At 36.9% G+C, this 18164-nt stretch overlaps 1 protein-coding gene across 1 annotated transcript in view; it reads left to right on the top strand.

Moving 5' to 3' along the window:
* The window catches only part of CIR1 (corepressor interacting with RBPJ, CIR1), a 42104-nt gene that overhangs the window by 8113 nt on the left and 15827 nt on the right, over positions 1 to 18164 (top strand). The window contains exons 3-7 of the mRNA XM_044242359.1: positions 2545 to 2618; positions 4106 to 4116; positions 4206 to 4270; positions 4643 to 4691; positions 5209 to 5326. Coding sequence (XP_044098294.1) covers positions 2545 to 2618; positions 4106 to 4116; positions 4206 to 4270; positions 4643 to 4691; positions 5209 to 5326 — 317 coding nt within the window. The remainder of the gene's footprint in view (positions 1 to 2544; positions 2619 to 4105; positions 4117 to 4205; positions 4271 to 4642; positions 4692 to 5208; positions 5327 to 18164) is intronic.

Raw genomic sequence — 18164 nt, 5'->3', positions numbered from 1 at the left:
GCCACCCAGGTGCCCCAACATGAGTCTTTTAACTCGAGCCCCGGAGATCAAGAGTCAAGCGTTCTACCAACTGAAGTAGTCAGGCACTCCCTGTTTATTCTTTATCTTAAAAAAAAGAGTTACTGGGCGCCTGGGTGGCTCAGTGGGTTAAGCCGCTGCCTTCGGCTCAGGTCATGATCTCAGGGTCCTGGGATCGAGGCCCGCATCGGGCTCTCTGCTCAGCAGGGAGCCTGCTTCCTCCTCTCTCTCTCTGCCTGCCTCTCTGCCTGCTTGTGATCTCTCTCTGTCAAATAAATAAATAAAAATCTTTTAAAAAAAAAGAGTTACTTTATTCTCTTTGTAATTTAATATTTGAAGCTATACAAACACACTGTTTTTCCTTGAACTTTTGTTCACTAATTTAGCATTCACTGGTAGATATTGCCTGCATTAGTTATTATTATTATTGTGGTGTTCGAATCTATTCCTCTCATTCCCTCTACATTTTAAAATTTGAATTCCTGTGGAAAGAAGAATTTTCCCTTTCCGTCGCGTAGTTATTTTTTTAATTTATTTCTATCAGGATGGACTCAGGGATATTTAGTTAATGGGTTATAAACCAATACTGTTGTTACTTATTTTGGTGCTCAGATTGTTTCAGTTTTGGCCTTTGACTGCTCTGCCAGCTTAGCTCCTATATCCAACCTCTGGTAACCACTATTTTACTTTCTGTCTCTGTGGATTTGCCTATTATAGGTGCCTCTTGTAAGCAGAATAAAAATATTTGTCTTTGCGTCTGACTTATTTCACTTAGCACAGTGTGTTCAAGATTCATCTGTATTATAGCATGTGTCAGAACTTATTTTCTTTTTGTGGTTAAATAATATTCCTTTGTATATATATATCATACTTTGTTTATGCTTCTGCCTTTGTGAGTAATGCTTCTGTCAACATTGGCATGCAAGTAGTTCAAGTCCCTGTTTTCAGTTCTTTTAGGTATATACTTAGGAATGGATTTGCTGGATCATATAGTAATTCTGTTTAGCTTTTAAAGAACCACCGAACTCTTCCATAGTAGCTGCACCATTTTACATTCCTACCAGTCATGCACAAGGGTTCCATTTTCTCTATGTTCTTACCAACATTTATTATTTTCCTTTTTTTTTATAGTAGCCATCCTAATTAGTGTGAGGCGGTAGCTCATTGTTTTAATTTATATTTCTCTAGTAATTAGTGATACTGAGCTTTCCATGTGCTTGATTTTAACTTCTAAAATAGTGTTAATTTAATATATTATCTGTTAAAAGTGTATTTTGGCTCTAAGTATATGTATTTACAGAGTTTTGGAGCCATCACCATAATCTAATATCAGAACATGTTGTACCCGTTAGCTGTTACTTCCCGTTCCCACACCCTGTCCTTCTACCTGTCAACCCTAAGCAGCCACTACTTTACTTTCTGTCTGTAGATTTGCATATTCTGAACTTGGCATATAAATGGGATCATACATATAAATGGTCTTTTGTGACTGGCTTCTTTCACTTGGTATAATGTTTTTGAAGTTCATCTTTTTTGTAGCATGTATCAGTAGTTCATTCCTTTTTATTGCAAAATAATATTCCATTGTATGGATATAGATCCTGTCATCCATTTTTCTCTCTCTCTCTTTTTTTTTCCTCTCTTCCTTTTTTTTTAACAGTTCTTTATAAATTCCAGTGGAAATAAGAGAAGTATGATAATTATGTAATAGACCCTTTGTGATTGCCTTTCTCAAATATAAGAGGAGATTCTATTCACTTTTTAGCTTTCATCTTTATAATCAGTACTTACTTGGATCTTATGAATTAAAACTTTAACTCAGCCATTCAATTTATTGCAGAGCTTTTTTTTTTCTCTTTTTTTTAAATTATGGCATATCTCTCTAAACAGAACCTAAACTGGGAACTTCAGTGTTAGAACTATAAAGAAAATGATTTTTGAGGTGCAGCAGACATTGATTCCATCATAGTAATTAACCTGTTGTAGAATATCTTAAACTATTCTCTCCTCTTTGGCCTCATCAAAGAATTTGATTCTCCTATTGACTTTGACTCTTATTACAAGCATTAATTGGATTTGACTTTCTAAAGAAATTCCAGAGAGACTCATTTTTCCAAAACTGATCCCTCACAATTAAGAAAAAATGTTGGCACTATTTAACTTAATTCCAAATTTGTGCTGGCATATAGGATTTCAAAGCTGTCATTATTTCCATAGCATTTCAAAGTTTAAGAAAAGCATGTGAGAGGGACCGTGGCATTTTCCCCCTTTTCTGTTGGAAGGGCGAAGATCTCTCAGGTAATGAGAAAGTCTCAGAAATTAAAACCAGTTACTAAAGAGGCAGCACTGTTTGAATTTCCATTCATGTACTTAAGATGTAATCTGATCAGTGAAGTAAAGTTTTGGAACTTTATCTCTGACAAAAATATTTTCTGTTAATTTCCTTAGGGTTTTGAGAGATGAGGAATGTTTATTCTGTAACTTTTTCCTCCTATGTAAAATTGTTAACTTTCTTGTTTCGCTTAGGTTGCTTATGGGAGATGAGCGTGTAAAGAATGGCCTTAATTTCATGTATGAGGCCCCACCAGGAGCTAAAAAAGGTACTTGCCCCATTTCCTTTTCTTAGTCTTTGATGTGTTTACAACTAAAGATTGAGAACTGTTATGACAGACTTTTTTTAAAAATTGTTCGTCATCTTTCGGGTCTCCTGGGTGGCTCAGTTGGTTAAGTGTCCAACTCTTTTTTTTTTTTTTTTTTTTAATTTTTTTTTCTTTTTATTTTTTTTTTTTAAGTGTCCAACTCTTGATTTGGGCTCAGGTCATGATCTCAGGGTCATGAGATTAAGCCCCACGTGGGGCTCTGTGCTTAGCGCAGAGTCTGCTTGGGATTCTCTCTCCCTCTCCCTGCTTCCATTCTCTCTGAATAAATAAATTTGCATATAAATAATCTTCAAATAAATACATACATACCTAAAGGTTGCTCTTCATCTTTTAAAGTTGCTATTATTCTGTAAATACAATTTTAAAACACTGAAATCAGGGGCGCCTGGGTGACTCAGTTGGTTAAGCCTCTGCCTTCAGCTCAGATCATGATTTCAGGGTCCTGGGATCGAGCCCCATGTTGGGGTCTCTGCTCAGTGGGGTGCCTCCTTCCCCCTCTCCTTCTGCCTGCCTCTCTGCCTACTTGTGATCTCTCTTCTGTCAAATAAAATCTTTAAAGAAATAAAAATAAAAGTAAAATACTGAAATCCAGTATAATAGAGTAAATATTAGAAATAATAGTCTAATCTAGTAATATTTTGTGACTTGACTTTTTTTAATGACTTGAACTTTGAGGAGGAAAAATTGTCAGCATCAACAGAAGTGCACTTATTTTATAAATTTGTGTATACATCTTTAGTCCTGCTTACTATACATATAGATAGCATAATATTCTGTCAACGAAAAATAAAAAAGTTTAAAAACTAGGAATTAGGGACACCTGGATGGCTCAGTCATTGTCTACCTTTGGCTCAGGTCATGATCCCCAGGTCCTGGGATCAAGCTCCACAATAGGCTCCTTGCTCAGCGGGAAGCCTGCTTCTCCCTTTCCCCTCCTCCTGCTTGTGTTCCCTCTCTTGCTGTGTCTCTGTCAAATAAGTAAAAAAAAAACAACAAAAAAAAAACTAGGAATTAGCATGCTTATTACATACTATCTTGTTCAATATTGTATTTATCCTTTCTTTTAAAAAAAGATTTTATTTATTTATTTGACAGACACAGATCACAAGTAGGCAGAGAGAGTAGGAAGGAGGCTCCCTGCTGAGCAGAGAGCCCGATTCGGGGCTGGATCCCAGGACCCTTGGCTCATGACCTGAGCCAAAGACAGAGGCTTTAACCCACTGAGCCACCCAGATGCCCCAATATTGTATTTATCCTTTACAGATTTGAATTTTATCTTGTGAAAGAAAAGTAAACCAATAATTTCTTACAAGTTATAATTAAATACCATGACATCATAATATAGTAGATGATAGCTAACTTTAGTGTTGAATTTTTTAACTTGAGCTCCCTTTTTTTTTCTCCCTTATCTTTGATATGCAATCAAGAAAACAAAGAGGTAAAGTACTATTTTCTGTGTTTGGATTTACTTGGCAATAGATTGTAATTTTATGGAAAAATTGAAAGACTTTTACTGAATGTTTTTAGAAAGAAGAAACAGAAGGAGAGACTGAATACAAATTTGAATGGCAGAAAGGAGCCCCCCGGGAAAAGTAAGAGCCAGTTTTCTTTTAAAATGAAATACATATCACTAATTTTATCTAATATCCCATCTTATATTGTCTTTTCCTTCACTAGCATAGGCAACTAATGCTAAAGGTATTTTAGATTATTTGTTTTATACAACTAATTTACTTGATCATAAACTTTAATTTTGTATAGTTTTCCATTTTTTAAATCACTAATCATCAAACTGGACAATTAATAAGTAAGTGGTATTTGGAAATGCTAAATAGATTTCATAGTCTGTGTGTTTATTGAAATTACACATTTTATAATGTATTTAGAACTATAAAACTACTTTCAGAATAACTGCCGTTTATTAAATTGTTTTTAATACTATGTACATATTCTCTACTTAATAGATATGCCAAAGATGACATGAACATCAGAGATCAGCCCTTTGGTATTCAGGCAAGTGAGACATATTTTATTTTGTAAGAATAATTTTTATTTAATAAATACTTCTTACAAAAGATATGTAAGCTGAAAAGGGCTCTGTGGTATTGATTTGAACCAGATAGTAAAGGGACTAGGGAAGAAAACATTAAATTTAGTAGACTGATAAAATGTTTGTGCTTTCTCTCTCTCTGTGTCAAATAAATAAAATCCTTTTAAAAAAAAGAGAGAATTTAAGATTAAGCCATGACGTAATTCTTTTATGGTATTTTACCATTTCTTTCTGAATGACATTGTTTTATTGCCACCAAGTAACAGTCAAAACACAATAGGATTCAGCTTAGCTTTTAGGCAGAATTTTAAAAGATTTTAGTATTTATGTTAAATTACCAAATATATTGATGGAGTCTTTCACTGGAAATCTTTTAAAAATGACAGTAATTTAACTTAAACTCTACCAAGAAGTAGGGATTTGAACATTTGTTAGATTCTTACTATCTTACTAACTAAAATAACGTTCACTATTTCTCAGGTTCGAAACGTGAGGTGCATTAAATGTCACAAATGGGGTCATGTCAACACAGATCGAGAATGTCCTCTGTTTGGTCTTTCTGGAATCAATGCAAGTTCAGTTCCCACTGATGGCTCAGGTAAGCACTAGACATGAATTATGTTTGTTTTAGAATTTGTATCAAGGACAAACAAGGAAAGATAACATTTTTCTTAATCTCTCTGGGTATTATTTTCCTTTTTTGGTTTTTTGGGGTTTTTTTTTGACTAAGTCATGTATCCAAAATATGATAGTCAGTGGGAAACTCTGATAATATATTTTGAATTTGAAATGCTGTTAGAATTTAATTTTTCTAGCCCAGGACCCTATAAACTTCATTTTAAAGGTAAGAGATATACTAAGCATAGTTCATTAAGTTAGTAACCTAAAAATAGAAGGAAGAAATGGTTATTTCTCATATTCATGTCCTCCAGAATTGTAAATGTAGGCTGACTAGCAGACTCAGCAATTATATCATTTTAGTTCAGAGATAAAATCAAAACTGAGTTTAAAAAGATGTTAAATACTTTAAAATTGAGTTTTATTTGATAGTTATTTACCTTCCTGCATATTATTGACAACTTAAAAATATTTGTCTAATTTGGTTTGGCTCATTTGAGTTCTCAGATATTGAAGCTGAGAAGTTTTAAATTTATCAGTGCCTTATTAGTATATTATTGAAATAACCACACCAATCCAACTTTAAGTCATAATAAATTAAATATAACCTGCTTAACTCTGTAATCTTAAATTACTTCACTTTTATGAGCTTCAACTCATCTTAAAATAAGGTTGATAGTATAACTCAAGAGGTTTTTCAGCATTATTTAAGAAGCTGTAGAACCTTTCCTAAAACACTGTCTTACATGGAACCCCAGTATATAGACCAGGTATTAAGGCAGAGCTGCTGTACTGAAGTAGATGCTCTGGGCGTGAAGGCCTATCCCCTCGCTTCCCCAGCCCTCTGATGCACTTTTTTGGACTCTCGGGCTTTCACTACCACCTTTGAGCACAAGGTTCACTGTCAATCAGCATAAGACCTTCAGCTTCTATTCTCTTACCAGAGATCCTGCTCCCTTCCAGCAAGCCAAGGGCAGGCTTTAGGATTCAGGATGCCAGTGCCCATATTAAGAGTTTAGGAATTTGATCCATTATCAAGTTTGACAGTGGGTTTTTGTTTTTTTCATTTTTATGTTTATATTATTTTTTATTTTTTTTAAGTAGGCTCCACGCGCATTGTGGAGCCCAGTGCAGGGCTTGAATTCACAACCCTGAGATCAAGGTCTGAGTTGAGACCAATAGTTGGAGACTCAACTGACTGATCCACCAAGGAGCCGTTTGACACTGTTTCTTTTATGGTGTTATGCATATTAGAACGGGTAGAGAAGTACACAGAATATTACAATAGATTTTTTGTTTTAATCCTTACTGCTCTAAAGAAGGTTTAGAAATCACATTTTTACCTAGAGGGAAACTATTTGCTCAGTGGTGAGAGAATGTTGGTCTGTACCTGGCAATCTCTGATGAAAGAATATCATACTGATTCCACAGTGCAGGTACTCTTAAAACCCACATACTGCTGTTCCCTCTTCCCCTTCCTCCACTCAACTGGTGAAATATTGTTGGCTCAAATATTTCTGACCACTAATTTTAGTAGTCATAGGAATCTGATGTTGTCTCTGAAAAGTATATATGTTTTCTGGAAGGGGTTGCATCTTTCTTATTTTTCCTTAACTCCAGCCTTATGGTGCCCTTATAACTCTGTAGCTCCTCTTTTGGCTAGGGGCAGACACAGTGGTAATGGTTGTCTTTGTCCCCAACGTCATTTCACTTTGATCCTCCTCCTGAGAGAAAGAGTAGGATAGACTCCAGACTAGTAATCAGTAGACCTGCTTTGTCTTGATTCTGTATTACACAGTCTGTAACAGCAACCAGAAGAACTTGTGGTGTTAACCTATTTTTAAGAGTATTGGAAATGGTGAGGGGCGCCTGGGTGGCTTAATTGGTCAAGTGTCTGCTTTCTGCTCACGTCATGATCCTGGGCACCTGGGATTGAGCCCCACATCGGGCTCTCCCTGCTCACTGGGGAGCCTGCTTCTCCCTCTCCATCTGCCCCTCCCACTGCTTATGCTCTGTCTGTCTCTCTCACATACAAAATCTTCCAAAAAAAAAGAAAGTATTAGAAATGGTGACTTCAGGTACAGCAAAGCTGTTTATTAGCTCTTTTCCACCATCCATTTACATTCATAAACTTTAATCATTTTACACAAAGTTTTTGGAGCCCACTTATGTTGGGGTTATACTGTAGTACTGTTCTTTAGTCAAATAAACTTTTTCAAAATAAGGTGAACCAAACAGAAATAGCTGTGGTTTTTGGCTTCTAGTAAGTCTTAATATATTTGTAACAAAGCTTGAGATATCTACAAATTGGTGACTATTTCTCTGTATCTAAATGAACTGAGCAGTGGAGTGGTAGAGGATAAAATAAATATTAACTTCAGTGAAATACTATAATCGATATCACTAATATATAAAATGTTTTTTCTAGTCAACATGAAAAAGGTGAACCTATAAACGCAAAAGAGCAAGACATAAATATAGGTAGCTCAGAAAAGGAGGGCTCCAAATGGCCATTAAGCCTATGAGGACATTTTCAGTAGCGTTAATAACCAAAGAACTAGGGGTGCCTGGGTGGCTCAGTTGGTTAAGCATCTGCCTTCAGCTCAGGTCATGATCCCAGGGTCCTGGAATCGAGCCCCACATTGGGCTCCCTGCTTCTCCCTCTCCCACTCACACTGCTTGTGTTCCCTCGCTCGCTGTCTGTCTCTCTCTCACTCGCTCGCTCGCTCTCGTGGTCTCTGTCTCTATCAAATAAATAAAATATTTTTAAAAATTCATATCCTTTTACCTAGGAATTCAGCTTCCAGGAATTTATAAGAAAGTGTTAAGGGGGAGCTCCTGGGTTGCTCAGTTCGTTAAGAATTCAAGTTGTGATTTTGGCTCAGGTCATGATCTCAGGATTGTGAGGTTGAGCCTTGCCTGCACCAGGCTCTGTTCTCAGCAGGGAATCTGCTCTCTCTCTCTCTCTCTCTCTCTCTCTCTCTCGGCCCCACCCCCGCCCCTTCGGCATCCCTGGCTTGCATGCGCATGCTCTCTTTTAAAAAAAAAATTTTTTTTTTTTTTTTGTTAAAGGTAAATACTAGTTCCCAAGCTCCTATTGAATCATAGTCCTGAGAGGAGTCTGAGACTCTCACCCCTGAAAGATGATGATGATCTGAAAATTTGGGAAAACAGGTTTAGGCAAAAATGATGTCATAGAATATCCTGTGTGGTGTGGTATGTGTTGTTTCTGGAAGTGGGATAGTACAGTGGAGAAGAAAAGATGGTAATGTGATGAAAATCCTTATTTTGATTTTAAGGGACATGTTCGTTTCAGCATCATTTCTAAGTTTTCACTCTTACAAACTAAATATCCAGCACTAGGGGAATGCAAGATAAACTGTCGATATATTTAGTGAATTAAGGAATACTAATTGAATCTACATTAAGATTTTGATAATATAAAACTATATGCATATACATTAGGACTAGAAGGAAACATTGAAGAATGAAAATAGTTTAATGATATGGTGAAATTACAAGCGACTTTCTTTTACTTTTAGGTTAAAATGTGTGATTAAAATTGGGAAAGAAACTTAAAATTAAGGCTTTACAGACATTGAATATTTTGTGATATCCTTCAGAAGGCTAATACTCCTATATTAAATTTATTTCCAGAATAGTTGGAACAGCTAAATAAAGCAAAGAGATACTGGTGTTTTGTAAGTGATATATTCATGATGAGAAATAACTAGCAGTCTGAGTTAATTCTTTGCCTCACTCTTTATAGAAGAAGGCATTAGGAAAATTTCCATTTCCATTTTCCCTTTAAAACTGACGTATGTGTGAGAACAAATACTGGTAAACACACGGGGTATTTTTTAATTTCTAAAATCCTTTATCTTACTCATCTGAGACTATCTCAAAGCACTGAACTCGGTGATAAAATTATGGTAAAAATAGATCAGTAACTTTCACCATCTGTGATACTGCAGAAGATGATGAAAGTTACTGATCTATTTCTGATGCACTGTCAGGGTTGAGAACCATCACCTTCAGCTATATGTAAGAACAATTGATATGATAAGAAGATTTCCTAACGATATGGATGTTATTGAAAACATTTGGTCAGGTAAAAAGATCATTATAAAACAAAGTAGCTACATGGATTCCATTCGTGTTTTTCTTGCTGTCTTTAGGTAGACATATAGACATGTACTTGTAGAAAAATGACAGGAAATAGACCGATATATTAACATTGGTTGTACATTTGTAATTTTTAAGTGAATATCATTTTAGAAAAATTAAAAGTTGTATACGTAGAAGTAAGTTATTTAAAATTTTATTGCTCAGTTAATATGTTTGAAGTTTGACCTGAATTTACCAGAGCCACTTAACTAACATTAGGAGAAACTCTTAAAGGTTTCTCAAAAACAAAATAAAAAATTCTACTGTATCAAATAGGAAAGCAAGTAATAATGATGTTGTATTCTGAATTGAATGCAATGAGAAATAAACTGGCCAATTTCCTAATCCACTTGCTGATTCAAGCTAAAAAATCTTTTCATTTTAAAAAATCACCTATTGAATAATGTCTCACCAGTGAATAGAGATTATTTTTGCAATAATGCAATTTTAGTGGATGTGGTTATCATGGGATAATCACACCCCTGGGGTACAGCCTTGTGCCTGTAATCTCCCAGGAGTGTAATTATTTCATGATAACCGCACCCCCTGGTGTTGCATTATTTCTATTATGAAATTCTTAGTTTAGTATATAAAGTAACTTACTTTGATCACTGGAAACTGCAAGGTGCTGTTAGAATGTTCCAGCTGTGAGGTTTACAGAGACCAGCTATAAGATTTACTTCTCCTTTACAAAGTTAAATTAGGCAATCAAAATGCTTCTTTTGGCTAAGCTGGTTTAGAATATCTTTTCTACCGATAAGATCATCTTAACTTTGTAAGTTTCCATGTATTCTAAATACATCAGAATTACGCATAAAACTTTAAAGCTTCAGTGGTGACTGAATTTTTATAAAATATTTTTATATTACAGTATAATTAAATGGCCTCCCCACCTCTTACCTATACTTTTTGGCCCTTATTCTTATCATTGACTCTTGCCGTCCGTCTCACGTTTATAGTGTAAACTGAAATTAACATTTTTAAAAAATCCATAGTGGGAGGTTTTAAGGTTAGAAGGGTATTTTAAGTTTATTTTATTTATTTGAGACAGAGAGAGTACGAGAGGGGCAAGGTCAGAGGGAGAAGCAGGTTCCCCATGGAGCAGGGAGCCAGATGTGGGACTCTATCCCAGGACTCCAGGATCATGACCTTAGCCAAAGGCAGTTGCTTAACCAACTGAGCCACCCAGGCACCCTGTTTTTTGCTTTCTTAATAGATTTAACAGTTACATGTGTGCCTCCTAGTTAATCTTTTTGTTTTGTTTTTTTGTGCTTTCTTTTAATAGACATTATTCTTATAAAGTTGTTTTAGGTTTGGAGCAAAATGGAGAGGAAAGTACAGAAATTTCCCATAGCACCCTGCCCCCACAAATGTATGGCCTCTCCTATTATCACCATCCTCTACAAGAGTGATATATTTGTTATAATTTCTTAATATTTTATTTTTAAGTAATCTTTATACCCAACATGGGGCTCGAACTTAGAACCCAGTGATCAAGAGTTGGTGTGCTCCTCTGCACTGAGTCAGCCAGGTGCCCCACATTTATTATAACTGATAGCCTACACTGACACATTATTATCTCCCAAAATCCATAGTTTACATTAGGACTCGCTCAGCGTTGTACATTCTGTAGGTTTGAACAAAAGTATAATGTCATGTCTCCACCGTTATGGTATCATACAGAGTAGTGTCACTGTCCTAGAAGTTGTGCTCTGCCTCTTCATCCCTCATTTCCTTCTAGTCTCTGACAGCCACTAACTTTATACTGCCTCCATAGTTTTAACCTTTTCCTAAAGATCATGTATTTGGAACTTACAGTATGTAGCCTTTTCAGATTGGCTTCTTTCACTTAGTAATATGCACTGAAGTTTCCTCCTCATGACTTCACGGCTGATTTCTTTTTAGTGCTAAATAATAGTTCATTATCTGGATGTACCACAGTTTATTGATCTAATAGACATCTTGGTTGCTTCTGAGTTTTGGCAGTTATGAATAAGGCTGCTGTAAACATCCATGTGCAGGTTTTTGTGTGGTCATAAGTTTTCAGCTCCTTTGGGTAAACACCAAGGAACATGATTGCTGGATAGTGTGGTAAGAGTATGTTTAGTTTGTTTTTTTTTTTTTTTAATATTTTATTTATTTGACAGAGAGACACTGAGACAGGAACACAGGCAGGGGGAATGGGATAGGGAGAAGCGGACTCCTCAACAAGGAGCCCGATGCAGAGCTCAATCCCAGGACTCTGGGATCATGACCTGAGCCAAAGGCAGAGGCTTAATGACTGAGCCACTCAGGCACCCAAAAGTATGTTTAGTTCTATACGAAACCACCAAACTGTCATCTAAAGTAGCCATGCCATTTTTACAGTTCTATCAGCAATGAATGAAAGTTCTTGTTACCTACACCCTCACCAGCATTTATCATTGTCAATGTTAGGAATTTTTGGCCATTTTAATGGGTGTGCAGTAGTATCTTGTTTTACTTTGCATTTCCCTGATGACATATGATGCATCACATGTTTTTTCATATGCTTATTTGCCATCTATGTATCTCTTTGGTGAGGTCTCTGTTAAAGCCTTTGGCCCATTTTTTAAATTAGGTTGTTTTTAGTGCTGAGTTTTAAGAGTTCTTTGTATTTTAGATTTGTATTATTTAGATTATTTGTATTATTTAGATTTCCAGATGTGTCTCCTGCACATTTTTCCCAGTTTATTGCCTGTCTTCATTTTCTTGATCAGCTGTGTTTTTAGCAGCTTTATTGGGTTAAAATTTACATACCATATAGTTCATACCTTAAAATTACAATTCAGTGGTCTGAATTCATGTACTTAGAAGAGTTGTACATCCATCACCATAATTTAGAATATTTTCATTACCCCAAAGGAAAACCTCTCAGCCCTTCACCTTTTAGCTTCTATTCTTCCCAAGCCCTGGGCAGACACTAATCTACTTTCTACTTTTTTTTTTGTAAATTGCCTATTCTAGACATTTCATATAAATGAAATCATACAATATGTAATAAAGAAGGTAGATTTAGTATCATTTTCTTTGCCTTTAAATTTCACACTTACACAATTAAAATTGCCTTTCTTCTGCCCACCATCCCAAACCCTTAACATCCAGTGTCCTTTTCCTGTGGAGTCTAGGCATGTCACCTTCCTTGCACATCAATTATGCACAGAGTATTGTTAACTAGGGAAGGTCAACTAAGCCAGAGTTTTTATTAGGGCTTATTTACATAGTTTGGATTGATTAACTTACTAGCTATATAGCTGAACTCCTTCCTAGTTTCTCTCCCTTCTCCAGATGTCAGGCTAATGTCATGTGGCTCAAAACCCTGACGCTCTACATGGTTGGTCTTTCTGGTGTGGCCAGCCCTGTCCTGACTCATCTCCTTAACATAACCTATTTAGGCATTTACCATGAGTCACCTCATTAATATAAGCTATAAGGTCCCATCATGAATAACAGACACTCCAGTCATTCAGGAAATTTCAAGGTTCTATAAGATACCTTGGAAATAATCTTACCAAAGAGCTAAAAGATCTGTACTCTGAAAACTATAGAACACTTATGAAAGAAATTGAAGATGACACAAAGAAATGGAAGGACATTCCATGCTCATGGATTAAAAGAACAAATATGTTAATATGTCTGTACTACCCAAAGCAGTCTACACATTTAATGTAATCCCTATGAAAACACCATCAGCATTTTTCACAGAGCTAGAACAAATAGTCCTAAAATTTGTATAGATCCAGAAAAGACCCCAAATAGTCATATCAATCTTGAAAAAGAAAAGCAAAGCTGGAGGCATCACAATTCCGTACTTCAAACTATATTACAAAGCTATAGTGGTCAAGACAATATGGTACTGGCACAAAAACAGACCCATAGATTAGTGGAACACAGTAGAAAACCCAGAAATGGATCCACAACTGTATCAACTAATTTTCGACAAAGCAGGAAAGAATATCCAGTGGAAAAAAAGACAGTCTCTTCAACACGTGGCTTTGGGAAAACTGGACAGCTACATGCAAAAGAATTAAACTGGACAACTTTCTTACATCATACACAAAAATAAATTCAAAATGGATGGAAGACCTAAATGTGGACAGGAAAACATGCAAATCCTAGAGGAGAACACAGGCAGAAACCTTTTTGACCTGGCCATAGCAACATCTTACTAGACATATCTCTAGAGGCATGGGAAACAAAAGCATACATGAAATTTTGGGACTTCATCAAGGTAAAAACTTCTGCACAGTTAAGGAAACAATAAAATTAAAATGCAACCTGGGGTCCCCGGGTGGCTCAGTCAGTTAAGCGTCCTACTCTTGGTTTCAGCTCAGGTCATGATCTCAGGGTCATGATATTGAGCCTGATATCAGGCTCTGTGCTCAGCGTGGAGTTTGCTTGTCCCTCTCCTTCCCCTTCTGCCACCCCCTCACTTGCATTCGTACACACACACACACACACACACACAAAGTCAAGGATTTAGAGCCTTCCGCCCAGGAGCTGGGGCCAAAGTCCAACCAAGGTTTTTTATTACTCAGCAGTTGTACTTTCATTTAGTTCACAGTATTTTAAAGTTTCTCTTGAAGGACGCCTGGGTGGCTCAGTCATTAAGAGTCTGCCTTCAGCTCAGGTCATGATCTCGGGGTCCTGGGATCAAGCCCCACATTGGGCTCCCTGCTCAGCAGGAAGCCTGCTTTTCCCTCTCCCACTCCTCCTGCTTATATTCCCTCTCTCGCTGTCTCTGTTTCTGTGTCAAATAAATAAATAAAATCTTTAAAAAGGTGAAATAAAATTTCCCCTGAGACTTCCTCAATGCATGTTATTTAGAAGTGTGTTGTTTGATCTCCAAATACATTGGGATTTTCTTTCTGTTATTGATTTCTAGTTTAATTCCATTTGGTCTAAGAGGATTGTTTGTATGACCTCTATTCTTTTACATATGTTAAGTTATGTTATATAGCCCAGAATGAGGTCTGTCTTGTTGAACGTTCCCTGTGAGCTTAAGAAGAATGTGTATTCTGCTATTGTTGGGTAAGGTATTCTATAGATGTCAACTGGATCCATTTGAAGGATAGATGCTGTTCCTTTCAGCTATATCCTGATTTTTTTTGTCCACTGGATCTGTCCACTTCTGATAGAGGGGCATTGAAGTCTCCAACTGTAATAGTGGATTTGTCTGTTTCTAAAAATGTTTCATACACATACATACACACATGCATTTTAAAGATTTTATTTTTTATGTATTTGACAGAAAGTGAGCAAGCGAAGCAGGGAGAGCAGCACAGAGAAAGGGAGAAGGAGGCTCTCTTCTGAGCAGGGAGCCTGATGCAGGGCTCAATCCCAGGACCCTGGGATCATGATCAGAGCTGAAGGCAGACCATCAACTGACTGAGCCACCCAGGCACCCCTATGTCTTTATATTTAAAGTAGGTTTGTTGGGTGCCTGACTGCCTCAGTCAGTAGAGCGTGTGACTCTTTCTCAGGACCGTGAGTTCAAACACCACACTGGGCATAGAAAACTACTTTTTTTTTTTTAAGATTTTATTTGTTTATTTAACAGACAGAAATCACAAGTAGGCAGAGAGGGGGGAAGCAGGCTCCCTGCCGACCAGAGAACCTGATGCAGGGTCTCGGTCCCAGGACCCTGGGATCATGACCTGAGCTGAAGGCAGAGGCTTCAACTCACTGAGCCTCCCAGGTGCCCTTAGAAAACTACTTTAAAACACACACATACACACACAAAAACGTGGGTGTGTTGTAGACAACATATAGTTGGGTCTTACGTAGGTAATACTGTATTTCTTACTGACCTAATTGGATTAAGATATATTTTATTTATAATTATTTTCTATTTGTTGCCCTTGTTCCTTCTTTTATTTTTTTGTTCTCTTTTTGTTGTTGTTGTTAAGATTTTATTTATTTACTTGAGAGAGAGTGAGAGAGACAGTATGAGAGGGGAGAGGGTTAGAGGGAGAAGCAGACTCCCCGCTGAGCAGGGAGCCCGACACGGATCTCGTTCCTAGGACTCCAGGATCATGACCTGAGCCGAAGGCAGTCACTTAACAACTGAGCCACCCAGGCACCCTGTTCTGCTCTTTTTCTGCTTTCTTTGGCTTGATAATTTTATATGATTCTGTTTTCTCTCCTCTCAACATATCAGTTGTGCTTATTTTTTAAATTTTATTTATTTATTTATTTGAGAAAAGGAGAGAGAGAGAGCAGGAGCAGGGGGAGAAGGAGAAGCGGGGTCCCCACTGAGCTGGGATCCCAGTGCAGGGTTTGATCCAAGACCCGAGCTGAAGGCATGCACTTAACTGACTGAGCTACCCAGGAGCCCCTGTACTTACTTTATTTTATTTTAGTGGTTGCTCCAGAATTTGCAATATGCATATACAACTAATTTAAGTTGACTTTCAGATAGTGCTGTACCACTTTGCAAATGGTACCAGTACTTTGTAACAGAGTAAACCAGCTCCTGTTATATAATGCAGTTCCTTTTTTCTGTCCCTTTTAACATTGCTGTCATACGTTTATTTATAAGCTATAATCTCCTACTCTATTATTGCTATTATCATTTCAAACAACATATCAGTTAAAAATAAAAAAAAATAGGGATACCTGGGTGGCTCAGTCGTTAAGCGTCTGTCTTTACCTCGGGTCATGATTCTGGTATCCTAGAGTCGAGCCTGTCATTGGGCTCCCTGCTCGGCGGGAAGCCTGCTTCTCCCTCTCCCACTTCCCCTGCCTGTGTTCCCTCTCTCACTGTGTCTTTCTCTGTCAAATGAATAAATAAATGTTTTTTAAAAAAAATAAGAAAAAATATTTTATCTTTTATTTTCAAATGCTCTTTCTTTATGTAGATCCCGATTTCTGATCTGTGTCCTTTTCCTTCTCTCTGAAGAACAGCTTTTAATCTTTCTTGCAAGGCAGGTCTGCTGGTGACAAATTCCTCAATTTTTGTTTGTTTAAGAAACTTTATTTCTCCTTCACTTTTGAAGGACAGTTGCACTGGTTACAGAATTCAGTGTTGGTAGGTTTATCTTTCAACACTAAATACTTCACTCTCCTGTTCCTTGCATGGTTTTTTAAGAGAAGCATGATGTAATTTTTTTTATCTTTGTTCCTTTCTAGGTAATTTTTTCCCCCTCTTGGGCATCTTTCAAGACTTTGTCTTTGATTTTCTACAGTTTGAGTATGCTATAGGTGTAGATTCTTTGGTATTCATTATGCTTGGTGATCTCTGAGCTTCCTGAATCTGTGGTTTGTTGTCTGTCTTAGTTTTGGGAACTCTCATCCAGGTCAGGTATTTCTTCTTTTATCTGTCTTTTCTCTCTTCTCCTTCTGGTATTCCTGTTGTGTATATGTTTTATCTTTTGTAATTGTCCCACAGTTTTTGAACATTCTGGTTTTCTTTTCTGTTCTTTTCTTTTCTGTTCTTTTTTTTCCCTTTGCTTTCAGTTTGAGAAGTTCCTGTTGACATATCTTAAAACTCACTGATTCTTTACTCAGGCATGTCCAGTCTGCTGATGAGCTCATCAAGGGCATTCCTCATTTCTGTTAATTTTTTTTATTTCTAGCATTTCCTTTAGATTATTTCTATCTCTGCTTATAGATTGTTTCTATCTCTGCTTATTATATTACCCATCTGTTTTTCCGTGTTGTCCATTAGAGCCTTTAGCACATTCATCTTATTTTAAATTCTCAATTGGATAAGTCCAGAATTTCCATCATAGCTAAGTCTGATTCTGATACTTGCTTTGTCTTTTAGCATACTTGTAACTTTTTTGTTGAAAGCTGGACATGATGTAGTATCAGGTAGATGAAACTGAGGTAAATAGGTCTTTAGTGTGAGGTCTTATGTTTATCTGGCTAGAAGTTACGTTGTATTTACAATTTGTTGTAGCTGTAGATGTCAGGGTCTTAAATTTCCTCTGGTGTCTTTGTTTTTGTTTCCCCCATTATCTTTTGGTTTCCCTACAGACTGCTTCTTTATAACATATAAGAGTCTGAGCCTTGCTTCAGTTGTGATCTCCTCTACAGGTATCCTCTACAGCAGCCCTGTTGATATGGTGATAATGTATGGAGGGGGCGGGGGGCGGGAATCATTCTGTAACCCTATGACTAAGCCTCATTCCTTGCCTTTTTAAGGTTTATTTTTATTTATTTATTTAAGTAATTGTTACACCCACCATGGGGCTCAAACTCATGACCCAAGATCAAGGTCTCCTTCAACTGAGGCAGTCACGTACTCCTGAGTCTCACTCTTTTAGTGAGCCTATGCTTCTGGGCTATAACCTTAACAGGTGCTTCTCAGGCTTTTTTCCCTACTTCACAGCTTCTTTTTTCTCCACGTAGGTTAGGCTCTGGTAAAATAGTCTCCCTTGAGAATAAGCATATGTTCAGGATAACAAAATACTCTGGGCGTATTTCAAAATGGTTACTTTTCCCTGCATGTTGTTGGAAGGTAAGCACAAGGAGACCATATTCACAGTGCGAACCTGGTGAGGCTCCTGGAAGTAAAACTCTAGTGTTTTTAGTTCTCAGGCTAGTCCATGCTCAGTCCAACAATAGTATATTATTCTTTTATGGTTTCTGATCCTGTTAAACTGTGATTCTCTGTATTGCCTGTCTCT

Source organism: Neovison vison, chromosome 3, assembly GCF_020171115.1.
Source record: "Neovison vison isolate M4711 chromosome 3, ASM_NN_V1, whole genome shotgun sequence".
Lineage (NCBI taxonomy): Eukaryota > Metazoa > Chordata > Mammalia > Carnivora > Mustelidae > Neogale > Neogale vison.
This window is presented reverse-complemented; position numbering and strand designations above follow the sequence as displayed.